This window comes from Lampetra planeri, chromosome 8 (assembly GCF_965212315.1).
Source record: "Lampetra planeri chromosome 8, kcLamPlan1.2.h2, whole genome shotgun sequence".
In the NCBI taxonomy this organism is placed as follows: Eukaryota; Metazoa; Chordata; class Hyperoartia; order Petromyzontiformes; family Petromyzontidae; genus Lampetra; species Lampetra planeri.
The window spans coordinates 11,025,705-11,044,061 of NC_136114.1; the positions used below are offsets into that span (position 1 = coordinate 11,025,705).

The 18,357-nt window shown below is 40.1% G+C and overlaps 1 protein-coding gene across 10 annotated transcripts in view; it reads left to right on the forward strand.

The window, feature by feature from the left end:
- LOC144720325 (myotubularin-related protein 5-like) overlaps positions 1 to 18,357 on the forward strand; it is a 96,799-nt gene that overhangs the window by 34,763 nt on the left and 43,679 nt on the right. For 5 of the 10 annotated variants that reach the window (XM_078596995.1, XM_078597000.1, XM_078597001.1 and 2 more), the window contains exons 5-8: positions 108 to 218; positions 4,664 to 4,690; positions 5,324 to 5,429; positions 16,740 to 16,872. In XM_078596995.1, the coding sequence (XP_078453121.1) occupies positions 108 to 218; positions 4,664 to 4,690; positions 5,324 to 5,429; positions 16,740 to 16,872 (377 nt within the window). The remainder of the gene's footprint in view (positions 1 to 107; positions 219 to 4,663; positions 4,691 to 5,323; positions 5,430 to 16,739; positions 16,873 to 18,357) is intronic. The other 5 variants (XM_078596998.1, XM_078597004.1, XM_078597005.1 and 2 more) reach the window with 1 other exon arrangement.

Below are 18,357 nucleotides of genomic sequence, written 5' to 3' on the forward strand. Positions count from 1 at the left end.
ATTATATTTCTTATTTTGGGTGTATAATGAATACATGTATGTATGTATGCACTTTGAGTGCAACTCGTGATGTTACTCATGTTACCTGGATGTGTGTGCGAGTCCAGCAAAGTCTAGGTTTGATTTATGCGATTCACGTGGATGACCTCAAAGTTACCTTGGAGAACGTGGTGGGAAACCTGCTCACGTGCATGATACCTACGTCTGGAGGTGCTCAGGTAACCATTGTTCACTTCAGACTGTCTATAAATGGCGTTATAAAGCACGTGTTTTGTTGCCAAGATTTAATACCGACTTAAACCGACCCCACTTGTTCTTGCTCCGTAGTTTGTTTCATACGTTGTAGCCGTATTTATACACAGTTGTTGTGATTGCCTATTTTTTGTTATTTGCTTAGCAGCGTTGCTATGGCCACGGTTAATTATAGTTATTGTCCACAGTTTTTTTGTTGTTGTTTTCTCATACCCTTTTTTCGCCTCACATGATGCAACTGTGCGCTCAATTTCCAACGTTTTTGGCGTGCGCGTGCGCACGAGTACCTGAGCCGGCCTTCCTGGCACATGCGTAATTTAGGAGACCCCACCCCGTGATGCGGTCTCCCACCCAGGCGAGAAATGCGTCTGTAAATCACGACAGCCATGCCCCCAAGCCACCTAACAATACACCTGCCGTGAGAAGCTGCCATGTGACCATGACTCATTCGTGCTTTTTTGTCGCACCCACCTTTACCTGCCACATTAGGTAACCAGCAACACACGCACCCACCAACCAACCAGTATACGGCGGGCTCTGTCTGACAAACTAGTTTCACAAACCGTTGCATAAACGTACATTTGTTAGATAGCCGTATGCACGTCCTCACTTATTACGTGGATGTGAATATCTGTGCCGCACTGTGGCTCGTCTGTCAAGTCCCGTGTTATTACCTGCATATACGATTTGTGGTGGACTGGACTCATAAGAGTGCATGGTAAAAAAATGTTCAGACTTACCCGTGATAAAATACCCATATTCATTGGTTCTTTCTTTTATACCCACGTGACTTTACCGAAAGAACCAAAGAGTTATAGATTCCTGCAATCACGAAAACTTCAAATGTATAAAATACTCATCTGTGGGATTTAACAGCCATCGCTCTTTGTCAACCTTTCCATTTTTCTTTGCGGGAGTTTATGCAAGCCTGTTGCTGCATTACGTTTATCATTCCTCAGAGTAAACAATTTTATTCTTGCATGGTCTGTTTTTGTGGTTTCTATATATCTTTTTGTGCACATGCATCAGTTTTTGCTCTGTAAATCTGTTATAGTCATCATTTATTAGTTATATCACTCCTCCCATGCTGTACATCTCGTGCTGTCAGAGCAAGGTGTATTAGAGATAATGACTAGGAAAGGAAGTGATTGCAGAACAAATACGATGTTGAATCTACACAACAAACCAGAAAAAAACTAAGTTGTTGCTAACTAACTGCATTTACAAATTAATTTCGACCGCTCTTGTTTATGTTGCATTTTTTATTGTTTACATATTTGTCTTTATGTAACAAATTCCTGACAATGTCATGTTTTTTTAATCAATCATTATCGAGTTTGTATTCTATAAAAAAGCCCCAAACAAAAAAGTTCAAAATAATCTTTGATCGTTTGTTAGTTTGAACCAGGGCCTGGTATGATGACCATTTCCTGCCATTTTTTTCCTTTTGGTGTGTTAGCAAAACACAATATATCAGTGTAGGAGTTCAGTGCAAGTGGAGTATGGGGCATTTGCTTTCGTCCCGAGCTGCCTAATCCTCGCTGGCCTTGTGCAGCCAATTGCACGCTGTTTGGCTGGCGCAGCGAGTCCTTGGAAACGTTAGGCTTCCAGCTGGGAGTTTCTAAACAAAACAATACCCAAATGCCTCTTTGCACTTTTGAAATTCTCCTTAGGAAAAATAAGATTACCTTGAGCTGTTAAACGCAATTGCAGTATCGGTAGAAGGATTACGGATCTTTGATAATTAAATATATATTGACGCAACTTTAATGCCGCAAAAAAGTGCCACGAATGATTTACAATTTAAAAGCATGTGTGCATTGAAACAAGTTAATGAAAAAATGTTTGAGTTTTTTTTCGTGATGATTGCCTCCATTAGCTCTGTTGTAAATATATGGACATTAGTGGGTTCTGTTTAATCAGACCACATGTACGCCCACGCAATTTTCCAGTGTTAAACAACACAGTTAAAATAGTGTTTATAACATCTGTTTGATTGGAACCCAGTGGTAGGAATACGTGTAGATTTAACAGCTCTTTGTCGTGAAAAAATGGCAACAAAATTAAAGTGCTAATAATTGCACAATAAAGTCTCAATATTTGAAAAATTCGATGGCTTTATTTACAGGAATGAGATAGTGCTTTTTTTTAGTTTTTTTGTAAAAATGTCAAGTTTGACGTGAATTTTTGGAAAAAACTGTTTTCCTGTCTAGTCCCTCGGTGTCCTGTGAGCATTGTATTGTTTGGGAAACTATTTGTGCAACATGCACACGCTCACGTGCTTAAACTTCGCACGTTACACTTCCGTTGTTTTTCAGAACGCTTGTGTACATGTTGTGGGGATGAGCTGGCAACAGGTGGTGGCTGCATTGTATTTGTTTCTTGGGAACTTAACATTTTGGTGGATAAAAAAAAACCCCATCCTCTTACCGAGAATTAACATATCCCGTAGCTACATTTATTTATAATTAATGGTCATAAATACACGTGTTAACCCTTTGTTAAACCGCTGCTGGTCGGTTTGAATTTGTGACGATGTTGAAGGGGCCTGTTTTCACTCGCTACTGATTAAACTGATTATAGCAGTGTTCTTCATTGCAAGGCCCGTGCGCCACTAGCGGCCCCTGGTGGCCTTTAATGCGGCCCCTGACACCCGTTGCAGGAGGTGTGGCAGCCCTCACACTGATGATGTCTTATTGGCGAAAGTGGCCCCCACCCTCCTCTCAAAATTAGTGAAGAACATCGGGTTATAGGCATGGGTGCGAATCAAGGTCAGGTCAAAGGGTTTAAATACTTATGTATGTTGAACTTCTTTTGCACCTTACAGCACCAACTGTGACATGTTTCCCCCCCCCCCCTTGGTGATACAAATTGTAAAATAAAGAATAAATATTTTTTTACTTAAATATTTATTCACATATTCCATACGTGTTTTATTATGTTCACCAGTCATGTAAATTCACACAGCTACTTCCAACTGGTCACCTAAATGTAACCTTCACCTACTGTTGCATCATTGTGTGACTTGTGGAAAACTGGAGTCCCTGTCGTTTCTTCATAGAGCATCTAATTTACTCAGGTACATTGCTTGTTTGTGAATTTAAAATTAATATATACATTTATTTAAAACATTTCAACGTTTATAGAATTTTTCTCATTAACATTTGTTTAAATAAGGTAAAGGATCCTAAATATGTGCGGGTGTAGTGTTGGTGGTGGATTAGAGCATTGCCAACTGGCCAACTGGAACAGCACTTTGTGGTGGGTGATCAGTTGATTGAGAGAGTGGGCACATACAGTGACTGTCAATGCCAACACTGTTGTTGAGAGTAACAAGAAATAACTTATTTTATTTGTGCCAGGTCAATATTACCAAGAGACTAGGTAATGCTTAAGTCTGCCGACAGAACCATTTGCCCAACCATTTGCCCCTGTGCACGTCTGCTTCTGTTTGTTTTGTGCGAGTCTGTCTTATTTGATTAGCGGAGACCAGTGGCTGATTCCAGCTTTTTAGTGCTGGATAAATACCACTTGCGATTAAGCCATACACGGTTACTGCCAGATGTACTCTTTCTGCTCCTCTGTGGCCATTCTTGTTTTAAAGGACATTAATAAAGCAAAAGGTTAGCTTTTCAGGCACGATTGAGTAATTTTAATCAATCGTGTCCGAAAAGCTTGTGCTCAACATGCAATTGATTTAGAAAGACACGAGTACAATCGCAGTGCCGATTCACGTGTCAGTTGTGCCGCAAGTCTTAATAGCACACACCCAAGTGTGCGTTTCGTCCCAAGTGTTGAATTAGCCGTATAAGTCATCATGAGAGTGTTAATGTTTTTCGACGAGCAGTCCATAAACAAAGCTGTTTTTGGAGCCTGGTGTGGCGGTTGCCTGTATTTGGCCATTATATTTGCTTTTTGCACTTAGCAGACAGGAATTGAGGTAAACTTTCCATTCTCTTCGGCATCATATTTTGTGATTTTTTTTTCCAAAGGACGTGTTTGGTTTTTTTCATTTCTTTGCACTGTGTCAAATAGAACAATTAAATAGGCTTCGATAACGGGGGCGGTTATTCCAAGACATATTTGCATTGGAACATTTAGAATTGGTTCCACAGAATAAAATATATTGAGTGTCTACGTGTTTAAGTCTTGCTCCTCACCATCACGGCCATCACTACCATAATTATCATTATCGTCGTCACCATCTGCAGGTGATATGCGAGGTTTATTCAGTTTTATGTGTGCAATCCTTACCCCCCGCCCCCCACCACTTTTCCTAGTGGATGAAGTATTCAACTGCTTTTTATTTATTTTACAGTCCTTTTTTATTCGAATTTTTAACAGCTCCTATTGCTTGTAAACTTTTTCTTTTACTAATTCTTTCTTTTTCTCTCTCATTGTTTCCGAGCAGCCAGAAGGAGATAATGTGGAATATGGGGTATGAATATTACCATATATTTTCACACGTACTTTTAATTACATAATGATATGGATATGGACTTTAAAGTAGGGTGGATCAGGAAAAAAACAGCGGTCGTTTCATTCGCTACAACATTGGTTTTCAGTCTGCCTCTATAAAGAGTGTTTGTCCTGTGGATGTACTCACCCGGCCATAGGAATATGGAATTGTATCCACTGGGTCAGTGCTGTAAACAGGAGATAAGCACCACCAAAGGCTCACTTTTGACATGGGACTGACTTATCTAACAGTATTGTCCAATGCATAATGTTGCTTTTGAGGCACAGTAAACATTTGAAATTAGAGAAATAATTGTACTATTTGATTTATTAGCAAGCAATGGCTACTAACTGTTGATGAATGCTAGCAATACTAAACAAATGTTCTTGGCATTCACTATTGAGAAAAAATGTTCTCAGTTGTACTTTGTTTAGGAAATATTTATCATGAGTAGGACATGAGTACATTTACTACTCACATTTGGCCTAAACACAAATGTTCTAATTCCTGTGGTTTTTTTTCCTTCCTTCGTTAGTCCAAAACATATTTGGGAAATCAGTGGAGGTTAAAAGTTCAAAATAACGAACGTCTTCATTTTTGGTCTGTTAACAGAAGGTGTTTTCGCTCGGTGCTGGGGACAGGCAGGTGATTCAACCAGCCCTGAACAATGAGATTCCTGTCACCGCATCCAGTGTCATCTTGCTGTTCAGGCAACTTGGTAAGGCTCATCACTATCGCGCGTACCCTTACAGTTTCATCGTAAGCATATGTTCATAATGTGGGTGTGCATCTCTCGGTTTAAGTGAGCATGCTTTTTTGGATAGCTAACTAATATACCAAATGTAGTTTAACACGTCTCTTTCATAACCAATATCAACAAACCTGTATTATGGATAGCTAATGTCTATATACCAAATGTGTGTATGGTTGTTGTCTCCCATTTATACCTGTGTACCGAATTGTGTATGCTTATATTTCTATCTGAACTAGACAGAAACACAAACGTGTATACAAAGACAGTAAATTCGATTTTTCGTGTTAAAGCACAGAATGATTAACAGCGAATTGTGCTGAGATGGGGTCGTTGTGGCCGGGTGGCATAGGGTTCAGAGCACGAATGCAGCTCTCTACAGATTGCTGCTTGGGATTAAACCAGGTTCTCAACGTATGGAGTTGGTGATCTCTGTCCATTCACCAACGTCTGCACAAAAAAATAACCTATCAATGAAACTTTTCCCCTTAATTTGATTTATTCTACTATTGAGACTTCTAAATTATAGTTTGGTTGACATGCGATGAGCTGTCTTTCCCAGGATATTAAAGCTGTGCCCCTTTTGTGGCTAAAGGGATCTTTTGACGTGTCTTCAGCAGTACTGTGGTGCCATTTTCCAGGGCTGTTCTCTGACACGGGGTGGTGCTCTGCGAGCTGCGAATATCATAATTTCATGATATATTAGCGACAACACAATTGGAATAATAAAATGATAAAATATGTGTTATATGTATTATTATTTCTACAGTATTATCAGCCTTGATCAATCCACCACTGAACCAATCCACTGTATATAATTGTGGGTATTAATATGTTCTCTAAATTAATTCTTGACACATTTCTCATTGAGTAAAACAAAATAAAGGAAGGGTGAGGTGTACACTTTTTTTTCGAATGTCTGGAAGAATTCTTTGAATCAACTGTGGGACATTTAATTGTTAACTATTGGACATATTAGAATGCATTATATGTAGAATCATTAATCTTCCAGTAGCTTAGCTTTGAAGATAATTTTAACTTGAATAGGAATGTGTGTGGGCCGGCAGAATTGAACAAAAGGCATACAAATGTTCATTGTCACTATCCTCCAAGGATAAGACGTGGTGACAGCCAGGCATCCATATGTCAGGGACATCATTCTCGGTAAACTCTGCAGCCCTTTTCACAAGAGGCTCGGATGCTTTCGCCCGTGTTTCACAACACTTGGGTGGATGCATGTGATTCTAATCAGGCTCATTGAATACGATGGTTTAAAACGTGCCATGATCAATTTTGGTGACTCAGGTCTTGACTGAGCTTTGCTATGGAAAACATTCTAGGCTTATTTCTACAACCGGTAATGACCTAACGTCTCAGAGTATTGCTTAAGTCAGTCCTTAAACCACAGGCTGCCGTATTCCTTGACAGTTGTGAGTAGCAGCTTTATATACACCTGAGCTGTTTAAAACAAAAATAACCTTTTTGCCACCGATTAGTAAAGTGTTTACCGTAACGCACATATTTCTTAAAGCGTTAGAATGGGTTTCCCCAATTCTTTTTTGAGCCCTATTATTAACACAGTTAAATTATGAGTATAATGTCGATAGGTACAATGAGAATTGTAATTGAAGCATAGCACTTTACAATGATTCACATTTAACACAACACACATTTTCTTCAGGTCGTCAATCCTCTGCTGGAGAGAAAGCCTTATCACACGATGTCCGATGTTAAAATAGGCCATACTTCACTTCGCGGGTCAGTGATAAAGAGGGTGGTTTTGCAGGACGGCTCAGATATCATGTACCACAGATATTAGCCATGGCCTGGAATCAAACTCCTATCACCAGGTTTATAGCATAGTGTCCCAAACACTGCATCTCTGCAAACAAAGATCCCCCGTATAGCCTGTAACGGACTGTTGGGGCAAGTGCTGTTCACGAGCACGGCACACAAGAGGGTGGGTGGCCAACACCACGCCTGGCCACCTTTGTCTCCCCAGTGGTAATGTTTAAACATCACACCAGGTACTCATTTGAGGCTGAGTCGACCTCGCTGAGGCCCAGGACCGGTTCAGATAATCGTCACCAGTGTTGGCCGTGAGCGGGAATCGATCACGGGTTGCCGTAGTTCGTAGCGCAGCGCGCTAACCGCTACACTACCGCACTCCCCCTTGCGTCTCTGCTCCACCCCCAAAACACACACACAAACACATGATTGTCTTAATTACTCTTCTCCTGACTTAAAGCTTTCGTTACTGCAGGAATTCATATTCCTTGGTTCTTTCGGTAAAGCCACGTAGAACAAAATTTTTTATCAAAAACTACGACGTTTCGATCGCAATCGTCATCATTTTTTTTACTCCTGATGACGATTGCTTGTGTTGCGATCGAAACGTCGTAGTTTTTTGTTAATATTTTTTTTATACGTGACTTTACCGAAAGACCCAAAGAATACTCCTATCTTCGCTAACTAGCTTAACACCCTTTTATCAATCCACTGCTGGATGAAGGCCGACTCCCTCTCCCCACCCCGACTACATCCCTGTCTGGTCACGGTGTCGACTAAATCCACCAGTGTGTGAAAAGCAAGCAGGAGTGAAAACGGGATCCCCCTTTTGGAGCCCCCCCACCTCTCCCGAGGTTGGGCTGAGCTCGCTCTGTGCGGAGAGTGAGCGGAGGGGGCCTCCCTGCGCACGCCGGAAGCTCCGCGTGCCAAAAATCGCGTGGCTGTTTTCGGGACGCGTGGAGGCGCCACACCGGCTTTGCGCGAGCTCACGCGGAGGGGGGCGCTCTCTTTTTTTTTCTCTTCCCCAAGTGCGCGTGTTTTTTTTTGTGCGTTAGGATATTCCCTCGGCACAACAGTGGAACATTTTTGGAACGTTTAACAACCTGGGGATGATGATACCTAGAATAACACAGTTGTCTGCGGGCGATAAAGATGTTTATGATGAAAGTGGTTTGAAAGTGAAAACACTTTTCACACTCTTTATATTGTTGCCGTAGAAAGTATTTGAGATACTGCATTTTCTACACCGCGTGCAATGGAAGCATTTATTTTTTGGACGACTATAAAATAGCAATGAAACATTTGTACATTTTATTGCTCGTTCACTTTCATATCCTTGCAATGTGATCAGTTGGTATGAAATAACAATAACAATCTTCAATCAAGCCTTCTGGGTAGCGTGCATTGACGGCATGTATCACGTTGAATTAAAATCACGTGCGCTGTGTATATTCCTGCTGGGTGGTGCAGTGGTTAGAGCAAGCAAGCAATTTGGTGGTTGTCTTATGCTATAGGAATGCAGAATTTCCACCATTGCCTGCGGGTTGTAAGCAGGAGATGAAGAGGAAAACACTTCGACTTTTAGATGTTTTCGATTAAATAAATGTGTGGAGTAGTGGGGCAATGGTTGTAACAAAGCATGTACACTCACTGGATTATGATTCCAGCAACCCGAATGTGATTCCTCACCATGGCAAACATAAGTGTTGTGTAATATCTGAATCAGTTCTGTCCCCTACCCCCCCCCTCCTCACCTTTACCAACCCACACTGATCAGTATGGTCAAAACCCCTCAACAGTTACTGATAGTGTGGGGATGCCTTAATCCATACGTGGATTGACAGTGGGCCTTAAATGTAATCATTCTTAAACAAGCATGCCTGTAAATTGTACGTAAATTCATAATCAATGATGATGCACATATTACTCTTTTTTATGAAATTATATTAATATATAAAATATTTATTTTATACATTACCCTCACATCCAAGAATCACGGTTGGCTGTGTACGTTTCGAAATAAGTTAAACATACATACGAAGGCAATACATTGTAGGCTGCTATTGGAATGGCTTCTATTATAATACTAAGTATGAACTGTTTGTCATTGTAAAGGCACTTGTTTTGTAGGTTTCATGATTCTCCATCCAGAAGTCAAAAATGTGGGTTTCAAAGACATAAACGTTTTCTTTAAAAACAGCCTGATAGACAGCAGGATGGAGCAGTGTCGCTCTGGTGTACTGGCAAGTCTTATAAACATCACGGGGAGTCATTTGGTGGCTGGAAAGTTTTCTTAACCTTGCTAAAAACTTGGGAAATAAAAATTACTTGATATCACAGTGGCACATTGCTGTTTTCAGAGTGATGGGGGGGATAACTGAAAATCGAGTCCTATTAAAAATGTGATAACATTTAACGAGCTTTCCCATGCGGCATGTAAGAAAGTCTGTAAGTTATAGCTAAATTGGTGCGGTGTGAACATGGATTTATGGCATGCATTAAACTTAACTCGTGGAAATCTGGCAAGTGGGTAAACAGGCAATGATATATGCATTCCCATAAAAGGGATAATTTAAGTGCATGTTTATAAAATAGGGCTGACTGAACAATTGTATGAAGCATGTGAAAGCTGGATATGTTTGTTCAGCAGAAGCAGCTTGCTAAAAGCCGGAAGTTGATCAAACAACGGTTTGCTGCCTCTTCTTGGTATCCACTGTTATGTTCGCTTGGCTATGGATTATGGCCCCTTGATGTCTCGAAAACTGTTGCATCAACAGTGCATGCACTATTTTTACACATCACATTTGCCACTGGTGAGGAAAATACTGAAGTTGAATGTCTGGTATTGACAGGTGTGCTCATAACAGACCCGACTCACTGATCGACTGTGCCATGTTAATTCAAAGCGATTGATTTTGTATGTGTGGGGAGCATATTGCCAGACAATGAAGAAGAGTTAACGTAAATACCGCGTCACTGTGGGCGATGTTTTTTCTCTCTCTCTCGGAAGTATGGTGACATGTTCATCAGTTAAAAGAGAAGAATCTGATAACATAAAAAAAATTCTCCTCTCGGGATGTAACTTTATTCCAGTCTCCGTCCTGCCCCAACGCGTTTACCCCGCACTGACCCACTTGTCTCTTGGTTATATAATATTTATCATAGAATGGCATTTTTTGTCTGAGCAGAGGAAATGCTTGGCGTGGTGAGACAATGGTTTGGTGGAAGTGTTCCTCATAGCTCCCGTGAGCCAAGCTATGTTGTGCAGATTATAATCGATGTGCATGTTAACCCCGCAGAAATTGTGGCAGGGCTAAATGTTACTACAGGCCAATTCTTGTTGAATGTAGTCATGTGTAAACGTAGAATTTTTTTTTTACCAAGATATTCCTTCCAAGATGTGTATTCCTTAAAAAAAGGATTTTATTTGTTGAATGCAAATTTGCAGTGCTGTACCGTTCAACTAAAATATCAATGATTTGGATAATAGGTTGAGATTAGTTCTGATGTCTACCAGGTCTGCTCTTCTCACCATCACTGTCATCCAAACACACATTCAGCAACCGCTGAGAGCTTCTAACCCTAACCAATGCAACAGATGTGAGCGCCTCACTTCATTCCTGTACGCTGAAGTTGCATTGGTTCCACCCATAGAACGGAAGACATGCATTTACGTATGAAATATGAATGCGTGTTTTCTTCATTGGCGAGAACCAAAAGACCACACTCGAGGTCGAATGATGCATCAGTTAATCAATTTGTAATGATTTCGCGGCTAATGAAAATTGCATTTAATCACACGTAAGAGTAGATGATTTAAATGTGTACGTTTTTATATAAATTTACATTGTTTCTTAAAATGACTCGGCAAATCTGAGATTGATAATTGAATCCCTCCCTATATTTATTTCCTTTATTTCTCCACTACATGTTTTGAAAGCTTCTTTTAATGTGACTGTCTTCTTGTTTTACTTCACTTCTATTTATTATTCACTCTCTTTTTGCAATGTCAGTGTCGACATGAAAATGCACATTACAAGACATCTTGTCATCCTTTAAATGGCTTTTGGTTAGGCATCGAACAAAGACAGTCACTGCATCACACACTTTCAGATGTGCTTCTGCGGTCCTTTGGAATGTTCTTCCTTCAGATATTAGGAAGCCATTGGAGCTATGCATTTTTTAATCTAGACTGAAATTGTTTTTAGAACTGCCTTTTGTGTTTAGTTTGTTGTCCTTCCCCCGCACCTCTGATTATCACGGTTGGCTGGTGGGTGGGCCATGATTTTTCTTTATCTCTAGACCACATCATATTGCTGTGAAGATAAATTGTGTCATGTTCTCCATCTTTTTCTATAAAATCATTGTAGTGCTTTAAGTGCAAACATAACTAGAGAAAGCCTTGGATGTAACATGCGTACATCAAAAACTATGTTATTTTACCTCCTAGTGCAGTCAAAACTTAAACAAAACCTGCTGGAATGAGAAGATAAATTGACTTCGTATAGAAGCAAAACTGATTTTCTAATGAACATATTTTGTTCACAAAAACTTACACGCTTAAACTTTTAGGCTTTCTTTTTGAGAATTTAAAGTTGTCTATTACTATGACTGTTTTTATATATGGGACCTCCAGAATAATATTTAATTAAAATGGTTATCCACATTTCCACGTGTTATATGTTTACAAGTAAGCATCAGAATTTGGGGCGAATGAGAATTATTTCATACACTTGAGCACACATGTTGACTAATGTTCCGTGATTGTCTTTCGTGCATTTCTTAATCAATCGTTGCCTTATGCTATTAATACATATTCGTGATAGGGGGACACAACCTCACCGCAATATTTTAAACTAAAAACACTAGTTCACCTCTTAATCACATCCTTTCAAATATTAATGTCACCATTAAGACAATTTGAGTAAAAATTACGGCCTCCTTGCGCTCTTTCCATACTAATAACTTTCCTTGGCAGTGGCCAAGCCGCGTGTGCTTCGATTCCCTTCCTCGCTTTTGCAAATATCAAGCTTCCCAGGCAATGGAATAGGCCTGAAGATCTGTGGCTGTCCTTCCAGGGCCTCTTGAATTGGTTCTTGCTGGACGAAATAATTTATCTCAGCTATTGGACTCCCTCGGCTTCCTTGTGGTGAGACAGTCATTGCTATAAGCTGTATTGTGGGTGTGATTTCAGGACACCCTTCACAAGTGCCCTCTTGTAAAATATATAACAGAAAGTACAACTGGATTTCAGTTGAGAGCGTAATGTTTGTTTTGTTTGTTTCGGCATGCCTGTTCCACTGACATTACGCGATTTATATGTAATAGTATGATGAGTCAGAAATTTCAGGGTAAAACAGAGTTCATAGTGAATTCAGTGCTGACCTCAATGGTGGGTTTATTTTTATGGTAAACATATCAAAACCACATTTGTTATTATACTGCATTTTTGAATGTGCATTACTTGGCCAGATTGAGTCATTTCTGCATGAGATGCCTTTAGCTCGAGTGCAATGGGGTGGTTGTGGGATGTTGAAGATAGTGTCTACAGTACTTCTCTTGGGGCCCACAATCATTAGTTTAAACCCTCCCATCAAATTGACAATCCTCCAGGCATGTCAACATGCTTGTTGGATGCCCTTCACTTGTGTAAGCCATTGCTATTGTCAAGTGCAAATTATATGACATTGACAGGAAATGTGTAAAAAATAAAAGGGGCACACACAGTAAAAACAAGTAAACTTTGGTTCGTAGTTTAAATAAATGAATTTTCATTTATAGTTGTGAGCCAGCCGTGGATTTTAGAGTGAGTGCAAGGTATTTTCCTTTGGCACATTGATAGGTGTGAATTCACATAGAAATGCATTGACACTATCTGGTTATTTTTTGGCATCTGTGAAGTTTGCCACAGGAATGAGTTGCTGTTAATATTTTGTTGTAAAACTAAAGTGTTATTTTATATGCTTCGGAACAAAATTAGCTCGATAAAATAAATAAGCTGCTCAAATAATATCTGTGCACTGTATTGCGTTGGAAGTTTTAAGCAAGTTGAAACTGTACGAGTGAAACTTTTAAAATGATGCCAGTAGTAAAAACAATGCCATCTGTTATTATTTCACAGCAGAGCTAAAACTTGCAGGCATAAATCCAGAGCTCGGCAATTTGATTTCATGTTGCCATATGACCATTTTAGTAGAGCCAAAATTCCTTATGATTGGATGCCTTTGGCTTTCATTCTGTGAAATATTTTTATACTGGTGATCATAGTAACCATTGTAATTTTTGCGAGAGTAAAATGCTAAGAAGAAAAGCATGGACATAGCAATTTGTGGCTTGTGGCCTGTATGAGTAGGTGATGATGGCTTCATAGCATTACTCATAAAAAAAGAGAGAAAAAAATCCGAAAATTACGCAAAGCAGATGCTGTGGCCTCCAGATTAAATACTGATGGACATATTTTTGTAAGGTAATATGTGGATGTAGGCCTTTCGGCACGTACGCACCGTCTCGCCGGTAACACTATCTCTGCTGGAGAGCGTCTGATTCGTAAGCAGGAGCCGTTTGCGGTCTGGGCTGGAGGAAGCGGGCTTCCTCGTGCAGAATGTCACTTCCTGTTTACCAACCGTTTGATGTAAATACCCAAGGCAGGATATCGTAACCAAACAGTGCGGCACAATCGCGCAGGAAGTCCCGGTTTTAAAAACATGCGTCAGGTCTTTGGCTCAATGGCAGACGGTACGCGTACGGCAGGCTGTGGAGAAAGGTCATAGTGTTGAGACTTCTATAACGGTGTGGTGTTCCCAACGTGAGTGTCCCTGCGGGACCCCTTTTTGGTGCCAACGATCCTAGGTTTTCCAAAGCAATATTATTTTTTGACTGGAGGTGTTTTCCATGGTATTTCATAAGCTTGGTTTATACCGGTGGTAAACTAAGTGTTTAATTCTACATTTTAAGTGACTGTAAAAATTCAAACGGTGATGTTTTACTGGATTTAATTTGACTTTAATTGTGTAAGCATAATAGTTATTCAAATCAATAACTTTTTACGAGCAGGATTGTTCAAAATATATTGCTTTTCATTTATCTGACTTTCTGGAAGATTTGCGGTTTCTTCAAATTGTGATGCATTTGAGTATTTTATGTTTGAATGCCAAGAGTAGGCGCCTTTAAGCCTCGGGTACCTTGTAGTATTTTTTTGCAAGACCACACTCGCCAATGTTAACTTCTTTTCCTTAGCGCCGGGCCAATCCCACACACGTAATCTATTGAAAAAAATAACGCTCTGCTTGTGGGCCAAAGGCATAATCACTTGACTCACAATTTATATTCTTTGGGTCTTTCGGTAAAGTCACGTAGATAGGTTCAAAGAAAATAACAAAAAACTACAACGTTTCGATCGCAACGCAAGCGGTTATCAGGAGAAGGGGGTTGGCGTCTAAAGTTAGAGGCTGACTGAAACTGAATGTCTAGTTTCGGCCGAAACTGAAACCAGACCGAAAGTAAAAAATTGACTCTCTGCCGAAACCGAAAGTTTAACTACACTTTTGGCCGAAACTGAAGCCGAAAGTTTAACTACACTTTCGACCAAGACCGAAACAGAAAGGTATATAACCGAAGTTACCGAACACAAGATTTATGAAACATGTCATGATGCAATGCTACTTTAATTAAAAATAAATCTAGCACTAATCATTCAGAGCCTGCAGTAAGAGTCGCTAAATATCAAATCTTTAGGTGTTGCTTACTTAGTAATTATATCCAAACAAACTAATGTTGTAGTTAAGAAACAACAGTTTTTCCCGCATTCAGCCAGACAGGCTGCCGTCTGTTGATCGGTCGTATCTACATTAGCAGACCGTGGTTGTGGCTGTAACCTCGCTCCCAAGCTGCTGCTGCTGACTTGTGTGTGTTTGCAGCCTATCGCATAGGATTGCCTAGCGCCGACTGACCGGCGGATAGGCAGAGTGATAGACCTAGCACGAGCGTTTTTATTCGTCAAATATATCTTCGGTTGACGAATGACGACCGAAAGTCAATGTCAGTTTCGGCCGAAACCGAAACCAGACCGAAAGTAAAAAATTTACTTTCGGCCGAAACCGAGAGTATGCCCAAAGTGGCCATTTGCCAACTTTCGGCACCGAAACCGAAACCGAATTTCAGTCGGCCTCTAGTCTAAAGGCAAACTGTTTATTAAGGTTTGAAATGGGCATAGCCCAAATGTCAGCAACATGGGCGGGTTAGCTGATGTTAATGTAAGTGGTGGGTGGCGACCGAGACTGTGGTGGGTTTTCCACCAATTGAAGGGCTGCCAGGTAAGATTTAGAAATGTTCATGTAAGATCGGTGAGCGGCCTCCACGACGAGCGATCATTGCACCTTGCTCCACACAACCCACACTGCTGACGGTGGAGGTTGACAAGAAAACACAAATCAAGTCATGACCAAAAGTGGTTGATGACTTTCCAATGATTGCCGAGTTCATAACCATCCTCTCGGTTGAAATTGTGTCTGTATATATGGATGACTTCATGACCTGAATCTTTGTTGATAGCCAGTAGGCTTGCAAAGTACCACCGTCTTAGAGAAATCAATTTCATGTGAGCCAGCCGCATTAAAATAATGATCAGCTGCCCCGCCTATGCTGCTGACATTTGGGCTACGCCCATTTCAAACCTTTATGAATAGTTTGCCTTGAGAAGCTAACCCCCTTTTCCTGATGAGAGACCACTTCCATTGCGATCGAAACGGTGTTTTTTGTTATTTTCTTCGTATGAATTCCTGCAGGCACAAAAGCTTTAAGCCAAGATTTTACTCACAACGTTAACATCAAAATCGCTGTTTTTTTAATTAAAATGGTATCGTGCATCGTCGGTTTCAACTACAATACTTGAAATTTTCCATTGAAAGACCTGATTTCATTGGGGGTGTGTTTTGTGTTGTTTTAACTCAGTGGTACTTTTTTTATTCTATTGATTATCATTTAATTACAGTATAATTTCATTAATATTGCAAGCGGAGGTTATTTTGTTTCGCTTACAAACAGTAGAATTCAAGCCAAGCTAAGCTGTGCATAGTTTAGTTTCGTGCCATCATTGTCATGTGTGCAATAATGAAAGCACTGTCTCTACTATGGCTGGAGCTCTGGGCTATTAAACATGCGTGGGTGCAATAATTAAAGCACTTTATCTTCATCTCGCCAATAAACATGCATGTAACAGCTTCATTAAAACAATTGTATTGAACAAACTAGTCACTGTGGCATTGTGCAAACACAGGCAGATGCTAAAAGAAATATCGCGGGTCTGATGATAATTTCAACCTGTTTTCACGGTCCTATATAACCTCATTATCCTTTTTAGACTTGGCTTCAAACAAAAGTACCACGAAATTTGTCTTTTTGGAAGAAGTGTCACATGCTGTTATGGAGTGACGTTAATTGTTTTTCCCTCTGTTTTTTTCTTTCTTTGCTTATTCTTTATCCCCACAACAGGGATCAACAACGTGCTGCACCTGTTTTGTGCTGTGCTCACGGAACACAAGATTCTATTTCACTCCAGCAGTTACCAGCGACTGACCGAGGCATGCCGTGCGCTCGTGGCCCTCACCTTCCCACTCAAATACAGGTGGGTTCATATTGTGCAGGTTACAAAAGTGGGTTTAATTGGAACTGGAAACAGAACTGGGAGGAATACGTTGGGGCATAGTTGGACCCCCCCCCCCCCCCCCGGGTAAGGTGAGGCAAGAAGCGGAGAACTTCACGTAGTTAAATAGTGCCAACATTTTCGATCGTAGCGGTAGAATGGAATTCTTAGTTTCTCTGGGAATCAAACGTGGACTTTTAGGATTCAAAAGTACTTTTGAAATGTTTGCCCAGTTAATAGTAATTCTCTCAAACTGCTACAGGTTAAAGTGAATTAAAATGTATGCCTCAACTACATGCAGAGAAGAGGTGGAAGTAGACAATGTATGAATAGATTAGCAAACTTCTAAATGAATGTAAAACATACGATACCATTCTAGTTGGAGACTTCACTGCGATGGTAAGAGAAGAGAACATCCATTAGAGTTTACAGAGAGCAGTGAGATGAAGATTATGAACACATTTTTAAAAAGGAGTCTAGAAAATGTAAATGGAGAAGCCCAAATGGTGATATGAGAAATGACGTGCACTTGAAGTATGTACGATGAACTTGATTCGCACCGTACGTAGACAAACGTGCAGATGATAAAGCAAAGGTTGATTTATACATGGAGAATATATTAGTCATCTTGGATTTGCCAACAGTGATTATAACAAACAATGGAAAGTAACTACCAATTATTGAAGAACTTAATGAATGTGACAATCTGAGACAGTTCATACATTCTCCATCTCTTTTTATAGAAACATTCTCCCATCCAAATTTTGGAAAACATCTTCGTATGCCGCTGTGAATTTGCTTTTTGCGAAAACGCGTCTCCTTGTGTGACTCAAACGTGCATTTTTGGTGCTTGATGCAATCTCGGTGGAGCTGTTTCATTCTTTTGCAAGTTGGGTTGAGAAAATGTTTTCCCCAGATCACATGTATACTTTTAATCAGATTCTGGAAGAGACTAATGAATGTCATGTACTATTGTGCTGAGCCTCTGGTTAACAGTGACACTTCATGTAGTCATTCAAGCACTGACAAAAGAAGCCTTATGTGGCTGTATGTACGTTAATCACAGACTCACAATTGTAAATGTTATTTTTTTATAACTTGTATAACTCAGAGGTAAACAGTCAGGTGTGTGTTTACCAGAAGAAAAGTCCTTTTAGCCAATTATAATTAATTTGAATGTGAAGATCACCTTCAACAAATCAACGTAACCTGTAACATTGTTGTTTATTTTACCGTATGTAAATAATGCACTGCATGTTTTTAAATTCCAGTAGTTAGCTCATTTCTGTAACAAGGACTTAACATGCTTCAGCTAGCGGTGTGTTTCAGCGAGGACCCGCCTCACTTTATCCCCAGGGATCTCAAAAATGCGTGCTATAAACAGAGTTGACACTAAACAGGTTGAGCCACCATGGTTACGTGCCTTAACGGCACCTTCTTCTACGCCATAAGCAAAATGGGTAATTT